Below are 18,967 nucleotides of genomic sequence, written 5' to 3'. Positions count from 1 at the left end.
AATTTTGTATGCATTTGGCCTTCCGAATTAAGAATTTTAAAAAGAAAAATTAAAGCTTGGATGGCAATAGGATAAATAAGATTACGAGTGAATGTTTGGAGTCAGAGCTTTATAGCACTCAGAAGGGATATAGCTAACCTAAGATAGAAGGTTTGGATGTTAGGGCGTGAAATGACCTTAGCCGTTAAAACGCCCTTAAAAATTAATAATAATAATAATATAATGACCTGTTGATAATTTGTTGAAGTCGTGAGGAGCGGTCAAGAATGAGGTAGTTTAGAAAAACACCTTTTTCATTTTTTTGCCATTTCGACCTTTATTCTGGTCATCTTCAGGACCTGGGTAAATTACAAAACATATCTTGATTGGGAAAAATACAATTTGAGATGTAAATATAAATTTTGAACCAATTATTTCATACTCACATAAAGTGTGGTACTATCTTGTGGTGTCATATTGCTACTTTTACACAAAACCAATATTATACCACTAGAATAGCACCACACGTAATGTGAGTATGAAATACTTGGTTCAAAATTTATATTTACACCTCAAATTGTATTTTTTTCCAATCAACATATAGTTTGTAATTTACCCAGGCCCTGAAGATAAAGGTTGAAATGCCCAAATAAAGGTTGAAACGCCAACAAAAACATTAAAAAGGTGTTTTTCTAAACTACCTCATTCTTGACCACTCATAACGACTTCAACAAAATAATAATAAACTTAATTTGCCTTTTTAGGCTAGCCCATATATATGCATAATTAACATATATAATTTTTTTTTAATTAAAAAACTGAAAAAGCTATATAACTACCTCCCTACACAGGGTATTGGGTATTACCCTTTTGAGGGCTGACCTAAAAAGGCAAAAATAAAGCTCATTATTATTATTAATTTTTAAGGGCGTTTTCTCGGCTACGGTCATTTCACACCCTAATGTTTAAACCTTTTATCTTAGCCATATCCCTTCTGAGTGCTATAAAGCTCTGACTCCAAACATTCACTCATAAATTAATCTATCCTATTGCCATCCAAAGCTTTAATTTATTCTTTTAAAATACTTTGTATGGCCAAATGTATACAAAAACTCATTTTAAATTATACAATTTATTCCTGTTCTTTGCTTAGAATTTGGCATTTTTGTTCCAAAATTTAAACATTTCCCATAAGTTTGTATGGTCAATAATAATAATAATAATGGAGTGACTTGAAAGCTCATTATTATTATTTTTTAAGGGTATTTTATCAGCTAAGGTCATTTCACACCCTAACGTTTAAACCTTTTATCTTAGTCATTTAAGGTTTTAAGTTGAGATAAAAAGTCAGCTATCGTAACAATAGCTCAAGTGGTAGAGTAGCGGCGTATCATGCTGAAGGTCGTGGGTTCAAATCCTGCTCGTGACACTGACTTTTTTGTCTCAACTTAAAACCTTAAATAATTGAATGATATTAATTGGTCAAGCGGAAAAACTAATGAATGGTCTTTTATCTTAGGTTAGCTATATTCTGAGTGCTATAAAGCTATGACTCCTAACATTCACTTATAAACTAATCTATCCTATTGACATTGAAAGCTTTAATTTATTCTTTTAAAATACTTAATTTGGAAGGGCAAATGTATGCAAAAACCCATTTTAAATTATAAAATGTATTCACTATTTTTCGTGGTCCGCTTGACCAATTAATTGAATAAAATTTATTCCTGTTCTTTAATTAGAATATTGAATTTTTTTCCAAAATTTAAACATTTCCCATAGGCTTGTATGGTCAATAATAATAACAGTCCATTTATGTTTAGTGGTCTCATTGGCCATGTTAATTATTTCAATTAATTGTTCTTTTTGTCTAAGGTCTTGGTTGAGATGAAAAAGCTAGTGTCCCGAGCGGGATTCTAACCAATATAATAATAATATTGAAGTCACTTGAAAGCTCATTATTATCGTCATTATTATTAATCTAGTTGAAAATGATCTCTAGTTTGAGTGGAATGTTCGATTTAGAAGTTAGTTTGGTTGAAAAAAGAGGGAAAAAATGCTGCCGCTTCTGTTGTAGATGTCGTTGGGGGTCGTCCTTTGTCAAGTCCCTCCCCACACGCCACCCGACCCTCTCTCCGTTTCTCCCATCTCTACTCGAGAAGAGAAAAGCTTCCCCTAGTTTTGACGCTACCGACCCTTGGGGTGAATCCGTATTTATTTATCCCGACGTCTGAATAAAGGTATTTTAATGTTATTCACCATCGGAACTCAGCCCACCACCGGAAACGACGGCGTTTAATCCATTGGAGCCCGTGTAAGTGCCAACTTTTCATCCACAGAACCATTTTATTATTATTTCTTAACAAATTACAGGAATTTGTCTCTTGTGCAAAGATTGTCGCCATCTTAACTTATTGATGCTTAATAGTTTATATCCGACTTATCAACATATATTCACTCCCTATAAGAATATATGCCCCCTTTCTTTAATTATAAAACATATTTTATATTACTATAAATTAATTAGTCGGATCGATTGTTTTTAATTTTTTTTTCCATTCGTTTACCAACTTTTTGTTTAAAGTTTAGCTTTGTATTGTTTAATATTTCTACACCGATGTCGGTCTAATTGTGTTATTTCCAGTTATGTTCCACCTTCGTCCTTGTTGGATAAGTCGTGTTATGTATATATTATACATATATAATACACATTTTTTTTGTGTAGCACCCATATATGTATATTTGTTGTTTAGCTACTAACATAACTATGACGGAAGCTATTTCGACTTACTTCCTAAACTAGCAGGCTCTAGTGTACCTGTACTGTAAGTAGATATTAATAGAGGCTGTTCGCATATTTGTATTATTTAAAAAAATCCCATTTTCAAAATAATTAACAATTTATTAAATATTTTAGTCTAAAAATGATAAATTAATGTAAAAAATATTATTCGCCTTTGTCCTACTAAAAGTATTTTGGTAATACAACAGTAAAAAAATGCAATGTTTTTAATTTTTATTAGGAATTACTTAAAACTATTAACTTGGAATTATTATTTATTTCCCCTTAAAAAATAACATATATATACGTGGGGTCAAAAATTATCTCTTTTTGTTTAATATCAGACTGAAGAAAATTATTTACTAAAACAATGAAGTCGAAATTTAAAGTTTATTTGAAAACTTAATATAGTGAGATTTCTTTTTGGGGTCTGCGGGATGATGAACCAGTAGTTTGGTCATTTCTGATCATTTCGGTCTGTCAGACACTACAAAACCTTTGCTCTAAAATCATTTCATAAACTTTAAACAATTGCCCTTTTTAAATTTTAAGAAAGACATATATCAGTATATGCCAAGGGGGACAAAAATTATTTAGACTTATTAATTATTTTTTACTTTACAAGGTTATTTGAAAACTTAATATAGTGAGATTTCTTCTTGAGGTTTGCGGGATGATGAACTCATAGTTTGGTCGTTTCCGATCATTTCGGTCTGTCAGGCACTACAAAAGTTTTGCTCTAAAATCACTGAACTTTAAACAATTGTCCTTTTTATATATAAAAAAGACATATATCAATATATGTAGGGGGGACAAAAATTATTAACACTTGTTATTTATTATTTCCTCTTGGGGTCTGCGGTGTGATGTATCTGTAGTTTGATCATTTCCAATCATTTGGCCTGTCAGACGCTATAAAAATTATGCTCTAAAATCATATCATAAACTTTAAACAATTGTTATTTTTACATTTAAAAATACATGTATCAATGTATGCAAAGGGGAACAAAAATTATTATCACTTGTTATTTATTATTTTTACTTTACAAGACTGTCTGAAAACTTAATACAGTGAGATTTCCTCTCGAGGTCTGCGGGATGATGAACTCATAGTTTAGCCGTTTCCGATCATTTCGGTCTGTCAAGTGCTACAAAAGTTTTGGTTTAAAATCATTTCATAAACTTAAACCAATTGTACTTTTTATATTTACAAAAATACATATATCAATATATGTAGGGGGGGACAAAAATTAGTAACACTTGTTATTTATTATTACCTCTTGGGGTCTGTGGTGTGATGTATCTATAGCTTGATTATTACCAATCGTTTGGCCTGTCAGATGCTATAAAAATTATGTTCTAAAATCATTTATCTATAAAAATATTTCTATATCTCTTATCAATTGTATACTAAATTGTATTTTATAATTTAAATTTTACTATTAACATTAAACCATTTTCCTTTTAACAAAAATTATGTCTATGTATATAATACACAAAGCATTCACACAATTATTATTTATACTTCAAAAGTATATTTGAAATCTTAATATTGCGATATTTCCTCTTTAGTTCTGTGGTACGATGAGTGTCGTTTCTGATCATTTTGGTCTGTCAGACACTACATAAGTGACCTAAAATTATTTATTCACCAGTAAAAAATATATATTCGAATTTTTATTCTAATTTATATAGAACTATTAACTTCAAACAATTGTCCTTTTTTATTTACTATTTAAAAAAATGTATATATCATATATTCAATAGAAAATATAATTTATGCTAAATTTATTTAAAACTTAACATAGTGAGTTTTTCTCTTTAGTTCTGCAGCATGATGAATGTAGTTTGGTCATTACTGATCATTTTGGCCTGTCAGAAACTATAAAAATTTTGCTGTAAAATAATTTATCAACCTGTAAAAGAAATTGTTTATGTTATCTAATTTTAAACATATTCTAGTAAAAATTTAATTAAACTTTTAGTCAATACATCTGCTAATATTAATTTTCACCAATAGGTCACCCAGAACAACACAACCACTACAAAAATCCATCCACTGTACATGGTGAAATGGAGAAACACATCTGACGGACCAAAATATTGAAGATACGCAGACCAATATGGTCTGAAATGATCAAGTTTCATAATATAGAATATAGAAATTTACTGCAAAATATTCTGATTGCTAGAATGGATGGTTAAAAAAATTCAGATTGATAGTTTTAAAAAGGATTTGCAGACTTGTTATATGTATTAAAAATAATTATGTCAAATTGACTACATTAAACCTTTTAGAATTTTGTAAAGAGCCTATTAGCTATATGTTATTTCTTGCAACTTAATCTGCATAGATCTCTCAAATTTCAAATATAAAAAATTGTCAATTATGTGATATTTTTTCTTATTTTTAGATCAAACAAATATCTTAGGTTTTCTACGTTTAATCCCTGTAAATTCATTATCAATCAATCAATCACCCCTTGGATCCGTTGCCCTGATGGAACAAATTCTCACTTCATATTTTGGCTATGTTAGATATGTTGCGGCACAGTATGTTTACATATCAATTAGCATTCGTGACAATCTCAACTGGAGGGGGATCATGTGATAGTTTATCCATCAACTGAGACATTTTGATATTTAATTTCTGAACAAGTTAAACTCAGAGATAACATTCTCCCAAAAAGAAGGTGGTTTGGTAATTAACATGCATTAGGTATAGGTTCACTGAAAGGCTGATATGAATGGAACAATTTTTTTTATTGTTCCTCTACTTACATTCCCTGTATTATATAGCCTGTATTATATATTAATGCCAAGTCACAGTACTCAATCCCCTTGGTATCAATATGATGAGGTTTTTGTCACAATCAGACTTCAAACTAAAACTGATAAATGCATTAATCGGATTAAATAAACTAATAAGAAGTGAAAACAATAAAAAAACTAATGTTTTTAAACCTATTAGAATTGAATTTATGTATAATAATTATGAATTTTCTATTAATGTTAAAGGTGTTAGTATTTGTTGATATAGAATTTAAATTTTAGTACATCTTTTGATAAATGTACTGATAATTTCTCTTTTGCTAAAAAAATTAATGATGGATGAAAGTTACACCAACATTTGATTATTAAATATATGAACATGTATAGTTACAATATTTTCTTGCTGTTGCAGTCTTGTTGGATTTGCGTGACTAACAAAATGGCGTCCAGTAAGGAGACCCAACAGTTTTGTGTTCGTTGGAACAGTTACCAGAGTAATCTCCAGTCGGCATTTCCTAAATTGTTGACAAACGAACATTTTGTCGATGTGACACTGGCATGTGAATCGAGAATGGTTAAGTGCCATAAAGTTGTATTGAGTGCTTGCAGTGCCTATTTCGAAAAGCTTCTTGTCCAGAATCCTTGTCAACATCCTATTATATTTATGAAAGACATGAAATATTGGGAGGTTCAGGCTTTGGTCGATTTTATGTACAAGGGAGAGGTGAATGTTACACAAGACGAGCTTGCCTCCCTACTGAAAGCAGCTGAAGCCTTGGAAGTTCGAGGTCTTTGCGGACAACACGAACAAGGAGGGAACAAACTCTCCCTCCCCAGGGGAATCGAGGCTGCTGCTGAAGGCATGATTAAGAAAAGAAGAATGGAAAGTGAAGTCAAAGATTTAAATAGCGTGTCAGGAAATAACGATGAATATTCAAACGGAAATCACCAACAATCACCTGTAAACAAACCAGCCAACACTCTGGAACCTCCAAAGACTGAAGCATCTCAAACTCCTACAAGCTCTGGAAGCACATGTGTATGTATTTATATACTTTAATACAGTAGAGTTTTATAAGACAATGTTCTGAAATTAATAATTTTTGCTCTTGTAGGTGAAACAAGAAATGAGCGTAAATGATAGTAATTTATTTGAGGATTTGGATGATGACTTTTATCAGGTAAGTACAGTTGATTTATCATCATACATTTAAGAATGCAATTTATCCCAGTTTTAGGTTTATATTGGGTGAGTGCAAAAGTTTTTTTTTTAGTTTTCTCAAAAAAAGTTAAACTTCCAAAATATTAATGAATTTTATTTTTAATTCAAAACATAATTTTCTTCATTGTCTATGACATACTGCCAATATTCTGGGAGCAGAATGATGACAGACGAGAAGAAATCTGTAAGTCAATTTTCAGAGTGTTTTTGTTCAAAAATTCCTTACCTTTTCAGAGTTTGTCAAGGGAGTAGAACAGGTAAAAATCAGATGAGGCATTGTCTCGAGAGTACGGTGGGTGGGGTGATTGTTACTCACCTAATTTAGCTCATTATTTACTCTGTGTGAGGCCTGGTGTTGTCAGGACAAGCAGTTTTCCTTTTAAACTGCTCCAAAGTCACTATAGCTGGGCACAGTATACCTCTGCCAGAAGGGTTTGGTTGTGTGGTAACACCAACAAATTATTCCTTGAATATTCACCATATAATACGACCTTTTTACGACTGTTTTTAGTTTCACAACGTAATCCAGAGATCAGATTTTTCTTTCTATTGTTTTTCAATGTATTTTAAATCTCTCTTAATAGCTCTAGTAGAGTTAATTTGCACTTTTTCTCCAATGCTACTAATAAGTTGTCACTTTTAAGCTCGTTAGGCCTTCCACATCGAGGCTGGTCTTTGATTCATATCTTTCCATTAAGAAACCATCAGAACCATTGTTGACACACATTCGGTTACTATGTTATCACCTTAAATTCAGTATACCTTTCAGCAGGCATAATGCCAAGTTTGACTAATAAAGCAAGTTACTGCCTCAACTGAATTTTATCAGCTTTCATGTCGTACGCATCGCAGTTTATTGTAGACTGTTTTTGGTATCACCTACCCCGTTAAAGTCCCCCCTTAGAGCAAGGAGGCTAGCAGATAATAAAGGATCACCTTTATAAGGGAGAAATTTGAAATTTGAAAAAACCGAAAAAACTTATGCCCACACCCAATATATGCATAATAATTTAGTTTAAAGTATTTTGACCTTGTGTCGTTTCTAATATAAATAAAGTAAAGAAGAAAATCACTTGAGATTATTAATAATAATATAATTCAGAAAATATTTACTTGCTGTCATAAAAATTGAAACTTTCATTAAGGCCACAAGATAAATGTCCAAGTGATGATTACGACTTGATTTACCTGTTTAAGTATGAGTGCTTGTACATATAATCTTTAATATAGGAGTACTATGAGTATGTTACATATCACGTGTTTTGAATAAATGTCTGGGTTATTACTTTATCACTCAACCTGTGGAATTAATTTCAAAAAATTCCTTCACATCAAAGTCATATTTTACATTCAATTCATAATGCTTTGTTAGATTTATTTCTAAATAAATATCGATTAACAGTCACTAATCACCACACATTTATTTCATATGTTAACATTGTTATAAACCCACTGGTAAATTCTTATAATAGTAATGTTTTTATATCTCATCTGCAAAATTTTGTCTATTGTAAACTGGAATAATTTCTGATGCCCTGTGACATTATTTGGGTAATTAGTTGAAGAATGATATAATGTAAAGTTAATAAAATGACAAATTAAAATTACATTAATAAATAGTTATGCTTAAACATATATGAATAATGTAAAAAAAAAAAAAAAACCGTGGTTTTTAGTGACATTAGTTAATGATTATTTGGAGGTCGTGAGATGTGGTCTGGTGTGATGTAGGTTTAGAAAAACATTATCTTGCCAACGTTTTGATTTTTACCGAGATCATCTTCAGGGCCTGGGAATTATAAACATTGCTTGAAATATACAAATACATATAGGATGTGAAAAAATGAATCTATACAATGCTAGAAATTTTAGACTCAATCAAAGTATTTGTACTCCCTCAAAGTGTTTTTCTGTGTAAACACTGAGTGAGTACAAATACTTTGATTGAGTCTAAAATTTCTCGTGCCAATGTTTCGATCATTATTGAGATCATCTTCAGGGCCTGGGATTTACATTGTTTACATTTAACAAATACATGTAGGATGTGGAACAAAGTGAATTTATACAATGAAATTTTTTTTTTAATTTAATCAAAGTATTTCTACTCACTCAAAGTGTTTCTCTTCTATGTAATTGTGCCATTCTTGCGTGTCGTGTCGAGAGTGCCAGTGAGATATTGCTGTTTTATGTTTATATATGTTGGATTTTGAAGGGGTGGAGAAAGAAGTCGGTATAGAAAAGACATTTTTGTATAAGGCGTCGGCTTCTTTGAGGTGAAAATTAGGCCAGATTATCCTTTCAGGATTATATGGAAGGGGATAAATAGGAAAAGGAAAGCTAAATTGTTGAAAAATTAGACTATGTGAAAAATGTTTGATGTGTGGAATGTGATGTGATGATATATGTACATTATATTTATTTGAATTCGAAACGTTGGCATGATAAAGAAAATGTTTTTCTGAAACCTACATCACACCAGACCGCATCTCATGATTTCTGAATAATCACTTGATATAATTTTACAACTGTTAAAAACTGGATGGCTTAAGAATAATATATAAGTTAACTAATTTCTTTTATCAAATCTGTTTTTAAAAAACTTTTAGTCAATAAATTACAAAATAGTACTGATATACATTCAGTTTCTTAATTTACTAAATCTAAATTTCTCCGATATGCCTTCAGGAAAATCTAACTTAAGACTACGTTGTTCATTAATAAAAATGCTTACAAAATTTCTGGAGTGGGAGAGAGTGCTGATGACAATTCTAATAGCAACACCTGCTTCCTAGCATTGTCATCACCTTATTTATTTAATAAAATAGTTATACTCGTATATAACTTATATGAATATATGGGAAATTTGTATATTGTAAATGTTAAATTTACAAAAAATAAAAAAAGTGTACAGCCAAACTTCCTATAAGCAGACACCACTCTTAAATGTCTGCTTATTTGAAGAGTTCACATTTAAAAAATTATTAAGTTCATTAACAGAATCAGAATGACAATGTTTTACGGCCTTCACTTTTTGTAAATGATGGTTCTACTCACAGATACGCTTTTTTACAATGATATTACTTGAATTACAATGATAGTTGTTTCAAGCATTAAAAATTCTTCATCAGATTGAAGGAGTTACATCGACATGAATTGTAATAGAAAACCTGCCAATGAGACATTCCAATGAGAAGCTGGTTTTTAATACTCCTCAATTTTGAATGTATTAAAAATGTGAATTACAACAAACTAAGTATTATCGTAATAAATACCATTAGGATAATGTTTAGTTGTATTGTTAATCATATTTTTCACATATTCAAAATTATGCGACATTAAAAACCTCTCATTGGAATGTTGTGTTGGCGGCGGGCAATTGACAGGTTCATTCTTTCAATTTATGTCAAAAGACGTATTTGTAACTCCTTCAAATTCATGACAAATGTTTAATTGCTTGAAATCCAGATCTTTGCAAACAACAAATCTGTCAGAATAACCATCATTTTCAAAAAGTAAATCTACATACTTACCCCACCTTCATCATTTCCCTTATGGCCTTTGTAGCCGAGGCCTGGACCTGACTACCCCCTCAAAAAACCTAGACACTTACAAGCCAGTTGGCACTATTTCATTGCTCAGGAACCTAATCTGGTTACACTTTTTACCTTTTTTCCACTTCTCTATAATAAAAATAAAAATATTATATGTATTAGAAAATATATGTATCTAATATAAGAACAAAAAGTCATATTCTTTATTATCTATATAAGTAAAAAAATCCGGTAGATGGAACGAGTTGGGCGAAACCCATTATAAGGATAGCTTGGGTCATACTGAAGCCCGATGAGCAAGTAGAGTTTCCTACAATGTTGATCCCCTCTAATTTTCAAAGAAAATAAAGGGAGCCAAGAACGCACCTGGGCGTCCTCCTTACTGAATGTGTACGTGAAAGTAAAAAAATGAATTCAAATGAATGAATATATGTAGACTCCATGTCGGGTCTATCAATATCCTTGTGGCGGTGACTATATCTGCGAGTCACCGCTACTGGAGTACCCAAGCTGAGTGACACCACGTAATTACTCATGAAAGGTCTCTTGGTTGCTAAGTATTTCAGTCACTAAGAGATTCGAGTATCTCTGTGTAAGTAGGCCCTAATTTTTTCTCCTCAAAGGGTTGTACAACTTTGACCTTTTCTCTGCCAGAGATAATCTTTTTGCTTTTGCACTCATATCTCATGTTTTATTTTGACACAATCACAATCTGAGAACTGGTTAGTGCTAAATGCGTTTGAGATGGTTGAGGGTGTTTAAATTACTGAAACGAAAAAAAAAACAACTACTGTTTGCCAGTAATGCAAAATAGTCATCTGCCGTATGTGCAATTCTGAGTTGTTTTTCTTTCTGTTGTCTGTTTACTTTTTTTCAATGAAAAATCTATAAACATAGTGCTTGGTTTATTAGAAGTACTTTTCTTAGTAAAATAAATGGAATAATTATTGAAAAAGTTTGACTGCACTAGTAGAACAATCATGTATGTGTAATATAATTTTTATTTGTAGGATGACAACTCTCTACAGATTGACGAAACTGGATCGGCTTATTCTTTGGCAGGACCGTCTGTACAACTGGACAGTTCCCCTGGTAAAAATTTTTAACCATGCTCTGGTTTTTTATTTATTTTCTTTAGATATAAATAAATATCACGTGTATTAAATTTGTCATTTCATTTTTTATAACGTTTTATTTAAAACATATAATTGCAAAAGAAGTTTTTTTTTCACCTCTTACATGTGTATTAATTGGTATTCTGTTAGCATTCTATTATGTCTATAAGTTAAATACACAAAGAGAGGGGATCACTATTTCTATTTAGATAATATTGTTTAGCTTTTTTTTTTTTTTTTTACTTATTTTCAATTTATTTGCCCCACATTGTTGGTACTGCCTTCTGTTCACCAAATGTATTGATTCCTTTCTTTCTAAATGACCGTGAAACAATCACACATTTCTTTTTAGAATAATTTGCACTTAATGCAATTGGTTAGATGGTTGCATTGTTGTAGATGGTTTAAATTTGGCCGCATTTAAAATGGCTAAAGGCCAAAACACACCTGGCAGACCGAAAAAAAAATTCAATATATTATATTTATCCCAAACTTTACTGTTACTAGCTTCATTGATAAATGATTGCTAAAAAATACTTTTGGGGTATTTAGTGGCTGAGTGGTTAGGGCGCCTAACTCGTATTTTCATGTTTCATTGCAGTTTTTCTTATCTTTCATACTATTTCATCTATACCAACAGCAGCCCAAACATGTATTTACGTGTTGTCAAGAAATGAGAGATAATAACATTGAATATTTTCATTTGCTAATTATGATTTCGTAGCATCTCTAGGATCAACTGTTCAGACAGTCCAAATGTTAGAATTTAAGATTACCGATAGCAGAAATTTTAACAGTGCATTAGTAGGAGGGGAGAAAGAGTGATAGAACCAATTATATTTTGTGATCATTTTGTTTGTAGCATCTTGGTAATATAATGGTTGGAAAGGATAGTTCTACTCGCAAACTGGAGAGTGGGTAGAACCTTCTTTTCCAACCAGTGATTTGATATGCTCACTCAACCTCAATTATTTCTATCTTGTAATATTACCAAATTTTTAACATGGCCAAAGGAGAAACAAATCTGACAATGATTTTGAACAATTTAATTTGGCACTACTTTAATAGCAGATTTTTTATTTTATTTTTGTGTTGGTTCCTATATTTTAGAATAAGATTTATTTATTTACTAAAATCTTCACTCAATTTTATTTTCTATTTGGTCTTCAATCTAGGCACTGAGGCCAGGAATGTTTCAGGACAAGGTATTTTTCTTTTCCATTTTTGTTAGTAATATTCTTTAATGTTATTATTTAAATGTTTTTTGGAAAAGGCTGTTACTAATTTTTTCTAATAAGAATTATTTGTTTCATTGGTTGCATGCTATATGTTTATAAGTAGATTATTTATTTAATCCTAATATGGGTATATAAGAGGTCGCTTTAACCCATGGTATTAGGAGGTAAAATGATGCTCAGTCATGTTTGGCTTTAAATGCTTTATGTTTTGTAGAAACTCACACATTGCCAAAATCTTTAAAATTTGTTTATTAAAGTTACATGTTTTTAATGTTGTCCGTGTACATATTACAATGTTTGAAGATATCTGCATTAAAAAAAACTTGCCTAACATTTGATTAAAATTTTACATTTATTGTTTATTTTTAAATTTAAAGCATCATTATTCATTTTTCATTTTTAAATTGTATTATGCTTTAGAATGATTATTGTTAAGGACCAAGGGATTGGTGTTTCAGCTTCAAATTTTAATTTTATGGTCATGAACAAATGGTTAAGGTGTTGTAAATAAATATCTTTATAGACATAGATGTTATTCCAATGAAAATTGCTTATACATTTTCCATTTATATCGAAAGGTTTTTCAATAAACATTGTATAAAAAGGACTCTTTTCTTATTTTTGTTTATTCAAATTTGATGTTTATTAAATGTATCCTTGTAGTGTTTACAAAATCTGCATGATTTAAACCTAAACAATATTTAATTTTCATAAAATTTTATTGTCAAATGATGATGTTTATTATTAAATTTGTTGACAGAAGGAAATCATTGGAACTTGAATAATGGCTACCCGAATGTGATTTTAACGGAATCCGGTTCATCTAACTACGGCACCCCATCACCAAACAATGAGACACCCGGCAAAATTCAGAGGATACGCAGATCTGATGCTGAACTTCTTAGTGCGGCAGATTCAATTTGCAAAGGTATGACCTTCCAGAAAGCATCGCAGACCTTCAACATCCCCATGTCAACGATCAGGTTTTATATGGCTCGTAAAGGAATGCTACCAAGCAGGCGTAGAGGGAGAAGGATTTCTCAGGGTATGGAACAAAACATGCAATCACACCAATCGACACCTCCACAGATGCAACCACAACCTCAACAACAACCACAGCAACAACCACCCCCACAACAAATAGCTCCACCTTCATTATCCTACCAACAAATCCCAAACCTTCAAATGCAAAATCCTTACTTCAAGCCTGAGCCAAGTGGATATTAAAACAAACTCAAAAGTATTATTCCCAATTACCGTTTCTATTTAAAAATTAAATTCACAACTATAATTTTTCTTTCTGTTGGACTTAGTGAATTTATTAAATTTATTTTGTATGTTTTGTCGTTACAAAATTGTTTAGTTCTAGACTTGCAGAAATACTTATATATTCATATTTTTTCCCTGATCTCTTTGTAATTCTTGGACCTGGGTCACATAACAGTTTTGCTATTAGTTGCACATTGCCCTATTCAAGACTTCTCAGGAAATACTACTTACGTGTAGCTTAGCCTTTTTTACTATGAAACATACAAATTGAAATTCATCATTATTCCTAGAATGGATAATAATTATGTTTTTACATATTGAAATCTTGTATAAAAAGATCAAAAGTATTATAATCTTGAAGAGTCTTGGTCGTTTGTGAAGTTTTCCATGTTTTAATGCATGTTAGACTTAATTTTCTTTGGAGCACTTGTAAAAACAAGTCAATTGTGGTCATAGTACCCTTTCTTTATAAAAAGTACATATAGTGAATTATTTTTATAAAATTATAAAATAAAGTTGCAGTTATTATTATAAAAATAGTAATGGAATCAAACCCCACCAGGGCAGATTAAGGAAAAATAAAATGGCTAAGAAACGAAGTGAAAGATGATTCACTTTTGTCTTAAGATATAGTATTCTATATATAATCATAACAAGTAGGACATTGTATATATAGCGAACCGTAGCCTGTTTTAGTCATAGAAAACAAAGTTATCAAATATGTTATATGTATGTATAAAACAAATAATATGCCTTGAAATTATGATGCCCTTATCTGTTGTTCGTAATATTGTACTACAAAAAGAAAAACATCTTTTTTGCTAGTGGATTGTTTCTATTGTCGTTTATAAATACGAGAATTAATTTTGTATATTACATATTATGTGTGTGTCTTTTAATGCCTTAAATTTACATTGCTGATATTATACCATAAAAGAAAAAGGTCAGGCTTAATGACATAAATCTCCTACTATAAAACACCAAATAAAGTATATAATTTGTAATAGTATAATGATGAAAACAAAGATCTGTTAGCATTAATAAAAGAGTTATTCTATAGTGTTAATATATTTTTTCCATTGGGCCATTAACAAAGAAATGTATTGTTCACACAAATATCTATAATTGCCTTTTTGTGATATTGAAATGTAGGAATCTCTATCGAGGTCATTCTGTCTTTTATGTACATATTTAAAAAAAAAAGCATTTTGATTATAAACTTTTTTTTGTGTTTATGGCATAAAGAAAAATATTCTCTTAAATATTTAACTTTTTTTATTATTATTTTTTTTAATTAATTCAATACTAGCAATGTGCAAAGTTCCTGGCTAAATGTAGATAAAGTTAGTATCTAGTATTTATATGTGTGCAAAGTGTGTAGTTGTAGAAAATGCTAATAGTATTCACAAAGAAATGAAATATAAATGAATATATAATACAAAAAACATAGCATTATAGTGCTTATAAAAGTGTTGAGGTAATCTAGAGGTATTATTGCTATTTTATTTAACATAGATATATAAATATATATATTAGAGTTAAGATAATTGCAATAAGATATAAGCTTTTTGTAATAAAACACAACTTTTTATACTAAAAGGCCATTGTGTTAATATTTTTATTTTCGTCAAATTTATTACATATAACAAAAGTTTATATATGTAATGGTTATTAATATGAAATTAATAATTGTACTTAAAATTTACAAACATTACTAACATAAATTTTAAAAACATAGAGAGGTGGCTAGAAAATTTGACTATTATTTATCTCAATGGCCACTAATATTATGTTGGATCCATTTACATCACATTATAATTTTTGTAAGTAATTTTGTGTTTTAAATGAATAAATAATTTTTATTCATACACACACAAACAAAGTGCAAAATTGTAAACATCAAACACCAGTATTGATGATTTCTGTTGTAATTTTATAGAGTAAATTGGAGGACAAATCAAGCATTTAACTCTTTAATTCCACAGAGAAAGAGAGTGAGTTACTGATATATGTTCTGAAAATTTAGCTAAACTTTTATGGACTTTTATATTTAATAAAATCTATATATTACAGTATTATTGTTTTAAACAGATTAGTTGATTAAATATTGTGTCAATTTAATGAAAACAATGAATTGTTTGTATAATTTGAAACCTGGATGCCTAAACATTTTTATACAAGCGATATTAGTAAATAAAGCATTGATTTTAATTTATCACAATTGTACATATTTTCATTTTTAATTTATTGCAACCTTTGATTGTATGTAACAACTCGTAGTGTATAATTATTTTGATCTAATGGTATGAATTAAAATACTTTGATTTGTATTGTATTATTTGGCCATTTGAGACTATACATTTGGATTAGTTTTTAATTCTAGCACACAATAGCTAAAACTTTTGACTTTATTCATATGGGCTTTTTTATATTAAATTGGAACACAAAATTTTGAGTTTTCAGTTTTAAAACATTCACACTACTGGTCATTTTATGTTTGATTTTTTTTGGAAGACACATTATATGTAATCTAAAACATCTAGCCATATTGAACATAATATATTTTACTTAGTAAACACTTCAACATTTGTATTATAATAAAGTAAAACAAATAATTTAAAAATAAGATATTAAATACATATTTTACAGGAATAACGATTATAACATATATATATATAAATACAATTATTGACAATTTCATCAATGTCAGATGAAATGTTCAAGGTGTGCCAAATATCAATGGGTTTCGTTATTTTTTTTTTTTTTTCAAAAAATAAAATTCGTAAATATTTATACCTGTGGTTTATCTTACTACAATCTGGAATTGACTAAAATCAAAAATATAAAGTAACAAATGGACAACAAAACACTCAATTGGTCACTAATTAATTTTGAGATACATTGTGGATCAGGTTGTGAAGTACTTAACCAGTCATAACAATTCAAACAATTAGTTAAAATGCATTAAAAATGTATTTTGTATAATACTATTATTCAAAATCAAAAATGGCAATTAGTAAGGAAAAATATTTCTTTAAATAGTAAAGTAGTATTTTGCTTTAAATTTTCGTTTACGTTTAGCGATTTCTTATTTTGTTTTGTATAATTGATATTATTAAATACCAACGGACTATTGTGGACAAATTAAAATAAAAATTTTGCCAAATTGATATGCATTGTTTAAGGGGACTGGGATTTAACAAATACATAACTGTAACTCTTCAAAATAGGTGTTTGTGCATCTCAACTAACTACAGACTCAAAATTCAGGGTTTTTAAAATATTTGGAAGAAAATAAAAAAGCTTTGTTAAATTGATTAAAAGATTTATGTCAAAACCTAGCACAATAATATATCATAAACTATGTTTTGATTTTATTTTTACAGACTACTTTATAAAAATGTAACCTGCTTGTTATTTCCATAATATTTACTAAAGTGATCTTAAAGGTCATGTGTATTACTACTTTGTTTGAAACTAATTAATAAAAGTATCGAAACATGTCTTTTTGTTTTTCTAAATGGATTGTTCTCCTGGTGGCTGGATTTGATGAGCAAGGCCTTAACCAGTGTATAAAAAATGTGAATAACATAAAATAAAACCGTTCTAGTTCAAGGATGGTAGTCAGTCGATGATCTGGCAAAATGTAATATTTTTTGTTACAAGCCAAAAATATTACTAATAAAATATGACCAATCTGCAAGAAAGCGATGAAAGTTGCAGAATACAAATTACATATAGGAGTGCAATTTAGCTCCCAATCTGCTTTGCAGTGGGACCAAGGGTGTGCAAATACATAGCATACTCTTATCCAAAATGTATAAATATACTCTTATTTAGTAATTAGTTTGACAATTCTATGAGGGTATTTCAACTACGAGGTTGGGGACCGCGGTAGCCGAGTGGTTAGCATGAGAGACTCTCACGCCGCGGTCATGGGTTCGATTCCCACCGTCGCCTCTGGCCCTTTTTTCCCGATAACCCCCAATTTGAACACACAAGAATTCATACTATGGCTAATATGCAAGATCATAAGGCCAATTAAAAAAAAAAAAAAAAAAACTACGAGGTTATATGAAGACTCAAGATGTTGGTGTTTTTGAAAAAAAAAATTCATATGTAAGTATGTCGGGGTTGAATGTAGGACCCCTGGGTTTGAATCTAGGACCTTCACTTTACAGTGATAGTGTCGTGTGTACGCCTTAAACATTGAAGCCACCAATGCCTTTCTTACCCATCCTTAAATTACAGTTTGTTAACATTTACAAAACTATAAACAATTTATATAAAGAAGGTCAAGGTTACGAAGTACCAAAAAAAATGGGCTATTTGCTTTTTAATTACCATTTAATTGACCAGCATTAAACATTGCTATTAAGTTAAAACAGTTTTATTTTAAATGCATCAAAATTTCATACCAAACAACATGGTACAAAACCATTTGCGAATACAATTATTTTATTTGATGAATCAAAATTTAATATTTTTTTATTCAATGGGCAACAGTAACCAGTATGTATTCCCTCCAGACTTATGGGTACAATAGACCCCAAAGGAATACACACCATATATTAATTTACCTTTTATTTGAAAGTTGTTAATTGAAATTATCAGGAAATTAATTGAATTAAGGAGAATAGCTAAAAAAAGATTTTCTGGAAAATGATGAACTATAATACTCCACAATTTCTATCATTTTCACTAAGAAGGTCCATTTTGCCACGGGAAAAGTAAGTTGGCTCACTGGGACTTCAATATTTTGTCAATTTGAATACCCAGATGAAGGTAAAATTCAATATACTTTGAAGATTATTAATACTAAGATGTAGTCATTAACTTTGCTGTTTTAGATTGTGCTATTTTAAAGGGATTATTTTTGTATATTTTCTTGTTAAATTTAAGATCATTGGTACTGGTTTCTTTTTCTTTATTCGAACAATTTATAAAAGTTGTGTCATTATTTTTGTGTGTGAATCAACCATTTCCTTTAAAGAAATTGTTTTCTTGAAAGTCTATTATCCCATTATCTGGCCATTGTA

At 30.0% G+C, this 18,967-nt stretch overlaps 1 protein-coding gene across 2 annotated transcripts; it reads left to right on the top strand.

Annotated features, from left to right (window-relative positions):
- The first annotated feature begins 2,111 nt into the window (after positions 1-2,111).
- On the top strand, positions 2,112-14,994 carry LOC106672635 (protein abrupt). Of its 2 annotated transcripts, XM_014404212.2 has the most exons (6): positions 2,112-2,293; positions 5,946-6,572; positions 6,649-6,714; positions 11,317-11,398; positions 12,597-12,626; positions 13,420-14,994. In XM_014404212.2, the coding sequence occupies exons 2-6, from the start codon at positions 5,973-5,975 to the stop codon at positions 13,884-13,886; spliced, it is 1,245 nt and encodes a 414-aa protein (XP_014259698.1). In that variant the 5' UTR covers positions 2,112-2,293; positions 5,946-5,972; the 3' UTR covers positions 13,887-14,994. The 2 variants fall into 2 exon arrangements, with proteins under 2 accessions (XP_014259698.1, XP_014259700.1); XM_014404214.2 differs by lacking the exon at positions 12,597-12,626.
- The last annotated feature ends 3,973 nt before the right edge of the window (positions 14,995-18,967 follow it).

This window comes from Cimex lectularius, unplaced genomic scaffold (assembly GCF_000648675.2).
Source record: "Cimex lectularius strain Harlan isolate CLEC.00 unplaced genomic scaffold, Clec_2.1 scaffold152, whole genome shotgun sequence".
Taxonomy (NCBI): domain Eukaryota; kingdom Metazoa; phylum Arthropoda; class Insecta; order Hemiptera; family Cimicidae; genus Cimex; species Cimex lectularius.
The sequence above is the reverse complement of the archived record's forward strand: the minus strand, read 5'-3'. Positions and strand labels throughout refer to the sequence as shown.